This window comes from Musca domestica, unplaced genomic scaffold, assembly GCF_030504385.1.
Source record: "Musca domestica strain aabys unplaced genomic scaffold, Musca_domestica.polishedcontigs.V.1.1 121, whole genome shotgun sequence".
NCBI classification, from domain to species: domain Eukaryota; kingdom Metazoa; phylum Arthropoda; class Insecta; order Diptera; family Muscidae; genus Musca; species Musca domestica.
This window is the reverse complement of record NW_026712156.1, coordinates 433527-447859: the sequence shown is the minus strand read 5'-3', so window position 1 is coordinate 447859 and position 14333 is coordinate 433527. Positions and strand designations below refer to the sequence as shown.

At 33.9% G+C, this 14333-nt stretch overlaps 1 protein-coding gene across 1 annotated transcript; it reads left to right on the top strand.

The window, feature by feature from the left end:
- The first annotated feature begins 465 nt into the window (after positions 1 to 465).
- LOC101890069 (phospholipase B1, membrane-associated-like) lies at positions 466 to 1800 on the top strand. Its single transcript, XM_005175055.2, has one exon. The coding sequence runs from the start codon at positions 466 to 468 to the stop codon at positions 1798 to 1800; it is 1335 nt and encodes a 444-aa protein (XP_005175112.1).
- The last annotated feature ends 12533 nt before the right edge of the window (positions 1801 to 14333 follow it).

The following is a 14333-nucleotide window of genomic DNA, read 5'->3' as shown; positions in this document are numbered from 1 at the left end:
TTAGTGGTAAATTAGCCACCAACGACGATTATGTGAGATGTGCTGGGGTTCGAATGTCATTACGCTTCATAAATTAGAGTTAATAGTTCATTGCTTTGACATACGTACGCTTATGCTCTGTGTCGCTAGTTCAGGGCTCAAAAATACACTACAATTCATAGCTGGCCTCAGGTTCAGCATTCGTTTAAATCTAATTCTATCTAAACGACACGAGAGATGTAATCTATTCAAATACTGTGACAAAGCTGGAGTTTTTTTTCGAAATAATATTTAGTTACGAATTTAGAGTGGTGGAGTTAAGACGGTGCTGCTAGTCAAAAGAAAATATTGAATGTCACGTAAGAAATAAAAAAATAAAATTTAAAATTATTTTTTGAAAAATTTTGGTTTTTAGAAAATCCTTTCAATAGAGAAATTCAATATTTAAATTTCTCAAATTTTTATTTTTTTAAAAATCCCTTTAGAATGCAGTTTCCAAACTTCCTCCTCAGCACCTGTCTTCTACTTGCCTTTTTTGCCGTCATCGAAGCCTTCCACGACAAAGACGTGGATAGGTTGCTAATTAAATCTGGCATACGTAAGGGCAAATTCGATCTGAAAGAAGCTGAAGAGGGCAAGCAGTTGGTAAGCAATTTGGATGATGGCCTGCGGGGCTTAATTGTTCTAATACGCAGAGGTTTCCTCAAATATTCCGACAAGAAATCCTATCACTTATATCTCAACAATTGGAAGAGAGGTAAAATTCAAATACCAAGTCAGCGAGAAGATTTCCCATGTCCCTTGAATAATACCAGATCCGTGCAGAGGCCAATCTCGGTCCACCAACTTAGGCCCGGGGACATTGATGTCATAGCAGCCATTGGAGATTCCTTGTCGGCGGGAAATGGTATCTATTCGAAAACGTTTTTAAATTTGGCCGCCGAATTTCGTGGCATGGCCTTTTCGGGTGGCGGAATGGCCAATTGGAGAACTGTGCTGACTCTGCCAAATATTTTGAAAATTTTCAATCCCAATTTGTATGGTTTTGCGACGGACAATGTTTTGGTAAAGGACAAGAAATCTTATTTCAATATTGCCGAACCCATGATAATGTCGCGGGATTTGGTATATCAGGTGCAGCTCTTGATAGAACGTCTTAAAGGTGATCCCAAGGTGGATATGAAAAACGATTGGAAGCTGTTGACAATTTTTGTGGGCAGCTTGGATCTGTGTTTCGATTTATGTCACAGCAAACATTTGTGGGATAAATTGCGGCAACATGAAATTGATTTAATTGATGCCTTTACCTTGCTGCGGGACAATGTTCCCCGCCTATTGGTGAATCTACTGCCTGCTCCCAACATGGTCACGACGCTGGGCCAAATGCGTAATGTCCCACTGCAGTGTAAAGCTGTTCACCTCTTCGGCTGCCGTTGTGTCTTTAGTGCCGCTCACAATGACACCTCATTGCGGGTGGCTTCGGAATATTTCACCCGATGGCAAGCCATTGATGAATATGTCGCCTCACTGCCTGCCTTTCAAACCGATGACTTTGCCGTCCTCTATCAGCCGTTTATGGCAAATGCAATGCTGCCCCTCCTACCGAACGGGGATGTGGATTTGCGTTTTTTCTCCAGCGATTGTTTCCATTTCAGTCAATTGGGCCACGCCGCTGTGGCCAATGCTCTGTGGAATAATATGCTACAGATGCCAGGGCAGAAAGATGAACAGATTCGAGAGCCCTTTCAGTGGTTCGAATGTCCCAGTGTACAGCGTCCATATATTGCAACATTAAGAAATAGTATTTCGGGATATTTTTAATATTCGGAAATTTTAAGGTTCGATATATAATAGGTTTTAGGTTATAATGTGATATTTTATAGTTTTTTTAATTCATTTTTTTATATTTTTCAAAAAAATTATAGTCAATAAATTCTTATAATTGTTTTTGTTTTTCCAAAATAAATTTGGATTTTTGAATAATATTTTTTCAAGGACCAAATAAACGTGGATTTTTTAAAGAATATTTTTTCAAGGACTAAATAAACGTGGATTTCTTGAAGAATATTTTTTCAAGGACTAAATAAACGTGGATTTCTTGAAGAATATTTTTTCAAGGACCAACAGGGGCGTGGAGTTTTTAAAAAAAAGCTTTTTTTTAAGGATCAATTAAACGTGTTTTTTTTTTAATATTTTTCATGGACCAAATAAACGTGGATTTTTAAAAAAATATTTTTTTAAGGACTAATTAAATGTGGATTTTTTTTAAAAAAATATTTTTTCAAGGACCAATTAAACGTGGATTTGTTTTAAAAAAATATTTTTTCAAGGACCAATTAAAATAATTTTCCAAGGTCCTCTTAAACGTGGATTTTTTTAAAAATAATTTTTCAAGGTCCTCTTAAACGTGGATTTTTTAAAGAATATTTTTTCAAGGACCAATTAAACGTGGTTTTTTTAAGAAAATATTTTTTCAAGGACCAATTAAACGTGGTTTTTTTAAGAAAATATTTTTTCAAGGACCAATTAAACGTGGATTTTTTAAGAAAATATTTTTTCAAAGACCAATTAAACGTTGATTTTTTTAAGAAGATATTTTTTCAATTCATTTTTCAATTCATTTTTTTATATTTTTCAATAAAATTATAGTCAATAAATTCTTAGAATTGTTTTTGTTTTTCCAAAAATAAATTTGGATTTTTGAAGAATATTTTTAAGGACAAATTAAAAGTGGATTTTTAAAAGAATATTTTTTCAAGGACCAATTAAACGTTGATTTAAAAAAAAAATAATTTTTCAAGGTCCATTTAAACGTGGATTTAAAAAAAAATAATTTTTAAAGGACCAATTAAACGCGGATTTGTTAAAAAAATAATTTTTCGAGGACTAATTAAACGTGGATTTTTAAAAAAAATATTTTTCAAGGACCAATTAAACGTAGATTTTTTAAAAAAGTAATTTTTCAAGGACCAGTTACACGTGATTTTTTTTAAAAAAATATTTTTTCAAGTACCAATTAAACGTGGAGCTTTTTAAAAAAATATTTTTTCGAGGTCCAACTAAACGTGGATTTTTTAAAAATATAATTTTTCAAGGTCCAATTAAACGTGGATTTTTAAAAAAATAACTTTTCAAGGTCCGAATAAACGTGGATTTTTTAAAACAATAATTTTTCAAGGTCCAATTAAACGTAGATTTATTAAAAAAAATAATTTTTCAAGGACCAATTAAACGTGGATTTAAAAAAAAATAATTTTTCAGGGACCAATTAAACCTGGATTTTTTGAAAAATAATTTTTCAAGGACCAATTAAACCTGGATTTTTTGAAAAATAATTTTTCAAGGACCAATTAAACCTGGATTTTTTGAAAAATAATTTTTCAAGGACCAATAAAACGTGGATTTTTATAAAAAATAATTTTTTAAGGTCCAATTAAACGTGGATTTTTTAAAAAAATAATTTCAAAGGAATTTGACATGGGTTCAAATGTGGATTTCTATTTTGGATTTCAATTTTCTTTATTTATAATAGCTTTTGCTCATTCAATATCTTTGCCCCAAATCTCCATTTTCCTTCTAAAACTAATGTACATCTCCCATCAATCACATCCCATGCCCCACAAAGTTTTAATTAAATTTAATCTTTATTTAATTTTTCGATGATTTTATTAGGAAATTTTGCAACCATTAAATATGTAATCTCAAACTATGAGAATATTGTTCATCGTTCCTCGGGGGGCAAAACTGAGGTGGTTTTGCCACTCCGCAACTAACTTGGCAAATTTACTCTGGCCACAAGAAACTTAATAGAAAGTTTAAGTTTTGCAGAATATCAATTAATATTTATACTTCAATTAATTTCTATGGCAGCGGCAGGAGCTATTTGTGAGATAAAAGACTAAAGATCTGCTTTACCCTGGAAATCGTAGCCTTACACACACTGTAGGCTGTTGATGGCTAGAAAAGTGTTAAGGAAAATCATAGAGGTGGTTGGAAGGAGGGTTCAAATCACTTTAGGTATATCCTCCGTATGGGATAAGAAGGAGAATATGTTTTGTATATTCTATTGATACTTTTGTTACTTTATTGCCACTTCTCTAGCCAACCAGCCATGGGCCATCATCAGTCCCATCAGCATGTTCATCGACACAAGGAGCAATAGCAGGCAATGAAGGAGAGCACGAATCAATGATGCTATGCATGGAAAATGTTAATAATTTGTAGCAAGTCTATTGTTTGCCCAAGATAAGAAGTCAATTTTAAAATATGAACATATTGTGTCAAAACCGGAAGTTTGCCACTAGACAAGGAGCATATGCTTCTGCCGCTGCTGCTCCTTAGGATGGATCCTGTTCATGAAACAACAAAGGGGTTAACTTGGTAAATACACATAAATGGTAGACAGAATATTCCGACATTATGCACATGCCAATGTGTGCGCTTTGTGTTTGCTTAAAAGACGTAGAAGAACAGGACTAAAGAAAAATCTTACACCTCTGCAGCAGCACAGACATAATACAGGCGTCAAGCATATCAATAGCATCAAATGCACACCTTTTGCCAAACAAGATTGGCAGTCATGTTCCGCAAAACTAAATATATTTTGTTAGAGACTAAGGAGGAAAATTTAATTTTCGAAAACATCTGACAGACAGGTTTTTGGGGAAATCAAGGGACGTGGGGAGGGAATTGAATTCAAAATATAAATTTACATTTTAAGGCAAAATTACTTGAAATTTAAAAAAATACTTCAGGAACAACAAAACTATATTTGAAAGGATACTTTTTTCTCAAGGACAATAAACGTATATTTTTTAAATAAATATTTTTCAAGGACCAACAATAAACATGGATTTTTTAAAGAATATTTTTTCAAGGATATAAATAAACGTGGATTTTTTAAAGAATATTTTTTCAAGAATATAAATAAACGTGGATTTTTTAAAGAATATTTTTTCAACGATATAAATAAACGTGGATTTTTTAAAGAATATTTTTTCAACGATATAAATAAACGTGGATTTTTTAAAGAATATTTTTTCAACGATATAAATAAACGTGGATTTTTTAAAGAATATTTTTTCAAGGATATAAATAAACGTGTATTTTTTAAAGAATATTTTTTCAAGGATATAAATAAACGTGGATTTTTTAAAGAATATTTTTTCAAGGACCAATAATAAACGTGGATTTTTTAAAGAATATTTTTTCAAGGACCAATAATAAACGTGGATTTTTTAAAGAATATTTTTTCAAGGACCAATAATAAACGTGGATTTTTTAAAGAATATTTTTTCAAGGACCAATAATAAACGTGGATTTTTTAAAGAATATTTTTTCAAGGACCAATAATAAACGTGGATTTTTTAAAGAATATTTTTTCAAGGACCAATAATAAACGTGGATTTTTTAAAGAATATTTTTTCAAGGACCAATAATAAACGTGGATTTTTTAAAGAATATTTTTTCAAGGACCAATAATAAACGTGGATTTTTTAAAGAATATTTTTTTAAAGGTATAAATAAACGAGGATTTTTAAAGAATATTTTTTCAAGGATATAAATAAACGTGGATTTGTTAAAGAATATTTTTTCAAGGACCGTCCCAGATTTTTTTGGTAGTTCATTGACAACTCTTACCAGGAACGTGGATTTTTTAAAAAATATTTTTCAAAGACCGTCCCAAATTTTATTGGTAGTTCATTGACTACAGTTACCAGGAACGTGGATTTTTTAAAAAATATTTTTGTCAAGGACCGTCCCAAATTTTTTTGGTAGTTCATTGACTACAGTTACCAGGAACGTGGATTTTTTAAAAAATATTTTTGTCAAGGACCGTCCCAATTTTTTTTTTTTTTTTTTTTTTTGTAGTTCATTGACTACACTTACCAGGAACATAAAGTTTTTAAAAATGTTTTTGTCAAGGACCTTCCTAGATTTTTTGTAGTTAATAGGCTTCTCTTCCTCCGAAACAAACGTGGATGTTTTTAAATAATATTTTTGTCAAGGAAAATCCAAGATTTTTTTTTGTTCATTAACTTTTCTTCCTCTAAAACAAAAGTGGAATTAAAAAAATAGGGGCTACCCTTACCAGGAATGTGGATTTTTTAAAAAATATTTTTCAAGGACTATCTGATCAATGAACATGGATTCTTTAGAAGATATTTTTCAAGAACTTTCTGATCAATAAACATGGATTTTTTAGAAAATATTTTTCAAGGACTGTCAGACCAATAAACGGACTATCAGACCCGCAAATGTGGATTTTTTTCAAAATATTTTAAGGACTATCAGACCCACAAATGTGCATTTTTTAGAAATTATTTTAAGGACTATCAGACCCACAAATGTGGATTTTTTAGAAAATATTTTTCAAGAATTATCAGGCCAACAAACGTGGATTTTTTTTAATATTTTTTAAGGACTATCTGACCTAAAAATGTGAATTTTTTAGAATTTTTTTTTGTTCATTGACTTTTCTTCCTCTAAAACAAAAGTGGATTAAAAAAAAAAATTAAGGGCTGCCCTTACCAGGAACGTTGATTTTTTTTAAGGACTACCTTTATCACGAACGTGGATTTTTTTAAAAAATATTTTTCAAGAACTATCGGACCAATAAACGTAGATCTTTTAAAAAATATTTTTCAAGGACTATCAGACCGATAAAGGCGGATTTAAAAAAATATTTCTCAAGGACTGTCATACCAATAAACGTTGATGTTTTAAAAAATATTTTTCAAGGACTATCAGATCAATAAACGTGGATTTTTTAGAAAATATTTTTCAAGAACTATCAGACCAACAAACGTGCATTTTTTTTAAATATTTTTCAAAATATTTTAAGGACTATCAACCCACAAATGTGAATTTTTTAGATATTATTTTAAGGACCAACAAACGTGGATTTTTTAGAAAATATTTTTCAAGGACTATCAGACCAATAAATGTTGATTTTTTAGATAATATTATTCGTGGACTGTAGGATCGATAAATATGTTTTTTTTAAATATATTTTTCAGGGACTATCAGACCAATGAACGTGATTTTTTTTTATATATTTTTTAGGGACTGTAAGATCAATTAACGTGGAAACTGGGATTTTTTAAATAAAGTTTTCAAGGACTGAAACTTAGATTTTTTTAATAAATTTTTTCAAAGACCATCCTAGATTTTTGTGTGGTTCATTGACTTCCTTCTTCACCCGCCCAAACCTTACATTATAAAATATTTTCCGTATATTAAAAGAAGAAACCTCAATGTCATCTAAACCACAAAATTATGTTGTTGTAGTCCATGAAAACTATAACAAGCCGTACAACAAACACGACAAATTCCAAGCACAGCTGCAAGTCCTTTGAGATTAGAAAACATGTAAAATATCAACATGTTTGAATTAACAAAATTGGATTTTTTTTTTTTGATTTAACACTCAAAACTAATCATCAACTAACAATGTTAAAGCATTATTGGCAATTTGAATGCAACTGTCGAACACACACAGACACCCACTCTCCCTCTCTCTCTCTACTCACACACACACACACACAAAGGAAATAAAGTTCACAAATTACCAAACGTTAGTTGTTTGTTGCCGGTTTCCGTTTGCCTTTGTAACGCTTTAAGGATAATTAGTCTTTGTGTGCCGGAGCAAAAGGAGGAGGAGGAGAAATAGGAGGCATATGGGTGTGTTTGTATGGCTTGGTTAACAGGTATTTTGCATAGCAATAAGTGGGCGTGTATGTTTATCTGTCGGTCTGTCAAGTCTATTGGCCTTTGAATGAATCTTAGGCTCCAATTGCATACAATTAACCCATTAGTCTTTAAGATTGTTGGATAAACAAACAAATGGCAAACACTCGACAATCCTTGACAAACACCTAGGTACACATGTATGTATGTGTATGTCGATGGGCATACAAACAAATATGCATTTTGCTGAAATTTGTCATGAAATTTGTTTGAGCACACCGACACACACATGGACGTAGGATATACATTTGTATGCGACATATCGACCATATTGACAGGTCAATCAGGCCTTTGTGTTAACCTCGCCGTATATGGGAGAAGTAGGGATATATCAATTCGGCTAGGAGAAAACATTTAGGAGTATCTGCGAATTAACTATCCTTACAATCGATGCAAGGGTTCCTTAGGTGTTCAATGCTCTTCCTTCGATTTTTGGTGTAGTTTAGAACCTACTTTCAGTTTCGTTAGAAAAATAAAACAAATTAAAAAAACAGTAAGGAAAGGTCTAAAGTCGGGCGGGGCCAACTATATGATACCCTACACCACTCTGCGTATTTAGAAGAGCTCCCGCAATAAAAAAAGTTTATATTGGGAATTTATGTGAAGTATAAAAAATATATATATTGGAGCTATAGATATACCGGACCGAGTTTCAAAAAGAACTGTTGAATATGAAAAAAAAAAAAAAAAATCAAATTGGGCTGATATTGCATATATGGTGGACAATATCCGTAGAATCGGATGAAAATTTATATCGAATGTATATAAAAATCTGAACCGATCTCTATAAAATTAGGCAGAGGTATTTTTGTACTGTATCTGATGTTCGGTATCAAATATCATTATTATGGAGTGCATATAACGTATGACATATTTATGGGAGCTATAGCTGTATCTGAAATGATTTCCACAACATTTGATGTACTTGCTTCTAGGATGAACTCGGTTGGAATCGCCAAAAATCACTCTTTTTTTGGCTGATATTAGCCACTTGGTGCACAAAAAACCTGCAATCGGATGATTATATATATGGAAGCTATGTACAAAACTGAACCGATCTTCACAACATTTCGCACAGTGATTTCTGAACTGTATCTGATATCTGGTACCAAAGAGCATTCTTGTGCATATTACGCATGTGAGGGATATAAAACCCCAAATCGGATGGCACATATATATGGGAGCTATAGATATATATGAAGGAATCTCCAAATATGAAGTACATGTTTCTAGGCTAGCCGAGCTTGAGGTCCATAGGCGTGGATTTTTTAAATTAATTTTCTAGCCGAGCCTGAGGTCTATAGTCGTGGACTTTTGAGTTTTTTAAATTATTTTTTTAGCCTTAATCGAGTTCTATAGGCGTAGATTTTAAAATAAATTTTCTAGCCTAGCCAGAGGTCTATAATCGTGGATTTTTTAAATTAGTTTTCTAGCCTGGCCAGACCTCTGGCTAGGTCTCAATTTTTTAAATTAATTTCCTAGCCGAGCCTGAGGTCTATAGACTTGGATTTTTTTAATTATTTTTTTAGCCTAGCCCCAGATCTATATGCCTGGATCGAGGTCTATAGGCGTGGATTTAAAATACATTCTCTATCTCTTTAAATTAGTTTTCTAGCCTGGACAGAGGGTGTGGGCCTCAATTTTTTTAAATTTATTTTCTAGCCGAGCCTGAGGTCTATAGACTTGGATTTTTTAAATGTATTTTCTAGCCTAGCCCGAGGTCTATAGACTGAATTTTAAAATTAGTTTTCTAGCATGGCCATAGGTCTGTAGGCCTCAATTTTTTAAATTTATTTTCAATCCTAGCCCGAGGAGTATAGACTTGAATTTTTTAAATTAATTTTCTAGCCGAGTCTAAGGTCTATAGACTTGGATTTTTTAAATAAATTTTCTAGCCGAGCCTAAGGTCTATAGACTTGCATTTTTTTAAATCAATTTTTTATCCTAGTTCCAGGTCTATATACATCGATCGAGGTCTATAGGAGTGGATTTTAAAATTAATCTTCTAGCCGAGCCTGAGGTCAATAGACTTGAATTTTTAAATTAATTTTCTAGCCTAGTCAGAGGTCTATAGTCGTGGATTGTTTAAATACGTTTTCTAGCATGGCCAGATGTCTGTAGGCCTCAATTGTTTAAATTAATTTTCTAGCCGAGCCAAAAGGTCCATAGACTTGGATTTTTATACCCTACAACACTATGTGTTGGGGGTATTATAAGTTTGATTGGGCCAAAAATTATGTAACACCACGAAATATTGGTTTCCCACATAGGAAAGTATATATGGATCATCCTAGCTCGCCGAGCTGAGTCGATCTAGCTATGTATGTCCGTCCGTCCGTCTGTCCGTCTGTCCGTCTGTCCATGTTAATTTGTAATCACTCTACAAGTCGCAATTATGGCCCGATCTTCACGAAATTTGGAATGGAGGTCGGGGTTGGGCCAGAATAGAACCCTATTTCTTTTGGAGATGATCGCCAAATGTTTAGGGGTTGAAATGGACCAAATACTGAAAAAATGTCGGATTTTGCAGTAGCTATACAGGTCGCAATTATAGACCAATCGACGCGGAATTTCCCATGTAGATAGAGTTTAGGACGGGAAGAAGCCTACCTATTTGGGTGGTCATCGGATAATATTTAGCGGGTAAAATAGACCATATATTTTGTGTTGAAAAAATTCAAAATTTTTCATTAAACCGCGAATATTTTAAATCCCGGCGAAATCACAAAGCCATGACAAGGTTACTTCTGACCTTTACATTGAGGTTAACATCCATCAAATCGGATATATAGCAAAATATGTGCGATATATATGTTGATCAAAGAAGATATGCTTGAAAGATCTCTTATATTTCGAGAACGGCTGAACTGATTTCGACAGTTCTGATTAATTCAGAATGGCCTCTTGGCGGGAAAGAAAAAACGTCTAAAAAAATCGCATAAAAATATCTCTCCAAAGATGAAAATATTGATTTTGTAACATTTTCTCATATTTTTTCAATTTTGTCCTATTTTTGGCATATTTTCATTTTGAATTAAACATTTGGTAATATTTCTACAGCTAACAAAACTAAGTAGTTAGGATATCAGGATATCATATACAGATCGCATTTATGGCCCGATCCTTACGAAATTTTGCATGGGGATAAGATGAGGGTCAGAATAGAAGCCTACACTTTTTGGAGATGATCGCCATATATTTAGGGGTTGAAATGGACCAAAAAACTGCAAAATTGTCGGCAGGTCGTAATTATCGCCCGATCCTCACGCACATTTGAATGGGGGTTACCGGACATTGCAAAAGCCAAGCAGTTTTGGATGGCCATCCAAAAATATTCAATGTGTGAAATAGTTTGCCAACTTTTGTAGACAAAATACGAAAATGTCCATTCCAGTGACTTTTTGGAGAATTCACAAATACAGGAAAGACGCACTTCTGACTATTTCGTTAACGAATATAGTCAAATGTCTGTATCTCATATAGATGACTTTCAGTCGAAAACCAATAATAAATGTTAATCTTTTGCCACTTCTAAGAAATTATAGGTCTTTGGGAAATATTGGTTCCAGATCTAGGAAGACCATTTAAGTGCAACATCTACCAATAAATTGGAAATGAGCAAATTAGTTTAAGTTGCTATTATTCGAAAATTAGAGAACGAAACCTGATGGTTTTCTTTTATTATTTGTCACAATTTCTTGTGGAATTCTTTCGAGTATCTCGCCTATATAAAATGTATCGTTTATTGTAGTGTTGTAGGGTATTCAACGGTCGGCCCCGCTCGACTGTAGCCTTTGCTTACTTGTTTAATTTAATTTTTTAGCTGAGCTTAAGGTCGTAGATAGGTAGGGTTCTTGGGTTCTTGGTCGTAGATAGGTAGAGTTCTTCTGATACCCAAAATTGTCCATTTTCCAGATTTTTTTAAGAGAGCTTGAAGAAACCTCCAACTCAACCCCATGCGATTTGGATTTAGGCTCAGCTACCAAAAATCCCGCCTTATCGAACACCCTTTTCTACCAATCCGACCTTTCTTCTAAATTTCTCGATTGTAGGTCCCAAAATTGGTACAAAGTCCAGTCTTGAACCTCTTAGGACCTTTCCTAACTCTTTTGTTCAAATTTCGGAAAATCTCGTCTTATCGTAGCCCTTTACACCAAAATCGAAATTTTACTTAATTTTAGGATTCTTGGTCGTAGATAGGTAGAGTTCTTCTGATACCAAAAATCCCGCCTTATCGAACCACTTTTCTACCAAACCGACCTTTCTTCTGAATTTCTCGATTGTAGGTCCCAAAATTGGTACAAAGTCCAGTCTTGAAGCTCTTAGGACCTTTTCTAACTCTTTTGTTTAAATTTCGGAAAATCTTGTCTTCTCGGAGCCCTTTACACCAAAAGAGAAATCATCCTAAATTTTACGATTCTTGGTCCAACATTTTACCCCTTTTGTAGGCGATAGGGTTCTGCTGCTACCCAAAATTGTCCATTTTCCAGATTTTGTTCAGCAGAGCTTTAAGAAATCTTCAATTGAACTCAGGCGATTTGGATATAGGCTCAGCTCAATATTTAATCCGACACTGTTTGTGATCTGTCCACACACACACACACATCTCCACCCATAACTCCTCCATATACCAATGCGAATTTTTGTATGACTGTATGTGTGTGTGTTTGCGAAAGGTATGCAAATAATGTTTAAATTTTTAAAACAATCCCGCTCTCACTTCTATTGGTACGTTTGTTCATTGTCATTTCGTTTGGCTGAAATCCTTTCCATTTTCCTCGGCTAAAATGTCCCCAATGCATTTTATTCTGTGTCAATACCTTGACGGAAATGTATGCGGATCTCTTAGAGCAGAGATAGATACATATTTGCATGGCTATGACGTTTCTCGGTGTGTGTGTGTGTATTTGTGTTGTGTACTTATGGCACAAGGCTTAAGAATGTGTATTTGCCTGCGTATGTGTGTGTGTGTGTGTGCATTGTACTGGTGTTTAGTATCGAAAGGTGGTTGGGGTCTAAAAGGTAAATTTGCATAAATTGACAAAAGTCTATACAAATTGAAATTTGTTCAAATGTCTTGTTGTGGGACAGCACGGAGGGGGATAGGCAGACCTGGCAGACCGGCAATGTCTTTATATGCTCGAAATACATTATGGCATAAAAGATCAAGTGCATCAGTGTATCTCTGTGTGTGTGAACCTACAAAATGTCCTTCCTGTGCCAACAACACAAAAACAAACAATTGAACTAAATATCGAAAATGTAAATAAATAGGCTGTTTCCGAACTGCTTACTTGCTGTTTGGTCGAACGGACGGACGGACAGACGGTCGTTCGGTCGGTCTGCCGCTCAGTTGCATCGGTTGCTTGCTTGCTTGCTTCCTTGTGGTTAAGCCAACTCAGCAAGAAAGTCTTTTGTTCTAATCCATTGGATGTGGGATTTGCATGTGTGTTGGTGTGCGTGTGTGTGTGTGTATCTTTGTGCCTTGGCTGTGATTGACCCAATATGTTATCTTCAAAAAGTAAATACTCCAAAAACTGCAAGTACATCAAGGCCTATTAAATGTTGAGAGAGAAGGAAAGTTTTCCAAGTTTGTTCAGGGCGGTAATTGGTGCACTAGAATTCTCTGCGGAGTTTATTTTAAGGGAGCACACAGTTACATGTAAACATACACATATACATACATACATGTATGTATGTGTGAATGTATGTATGTGACCATGTCTTCTGGTATACTTCGTTATTGGCATAACAAGTATGTTTAATTTAATTATGTCGACTTAATTGAAATTAGAAATAGATCTGCAAAGGGGAGACAAAATCATTTAGCAGAACTTCGGTGTCAAAGTAATAATTTCTTGGGATTCGATGAAAGGATGAAAGGTGATCAGAATTTAAATTTGTAAATGATTCTGGCTTTAAAACAAACACGAGAAATATAGAATGGATTTATATCGGAAAGGTTGGTATACAAAGAAGGCCTAAAGGTCCGATTTTACAAAGAAGGCCTTAAGCTCCACCGCATAAAGATTTTTTTTCTACCTCCCACCACACAAACTATGGAGGGTATATTAAGTTTGTCATTCCGTTTGTAACACCTCGAAATATACATTTTAGATCCCACAAAGAAAAGTCTTGATCAGCATAAAATTCTATGACGATTTAGCGATGTCCATCCGTGTGTGGAAATAACTCTAGCTTCCGAACGAAATGAAGTAAGTTGATAAAAATGTACTCAAATGTGTATCATGTCTGCAGGACTTTTGGTATTGGTTTGGTATAGCCCCTAAAAGAGAATTGTCCATATAGGTCCACGATATCGTATAGCCCCCATATAACGAAACCTCCCGATATTTTTTCAAATTTCGTATGTAATGTTCGTTCGTAATTGGTACTACAGCCTACGACAAAAAAAAAATCTGTTCCACGTCTTCGTAAAGCCCCCATAAAATATCTCACGATACTCGGCATTCTGATGATGAATATGTACCTACATTCACCGGAAATGTTTCAATTTTGTAATTGCAGCTCATAAGGGCTACTACAGCCTATGTAGTAATAGTGTGATTTCTGTATATTTGGCTGGAAAACCACAAGTGGCTTTC

Coding starts and splice junctions, on each gene's coding strand:
- LOC101890069 (XM_005175055.2), top strand. CDS start 466: ATGCAGTTTCCAAACTTCCTCCTCAGCACCTGTCTTCTACTTGCCTTT.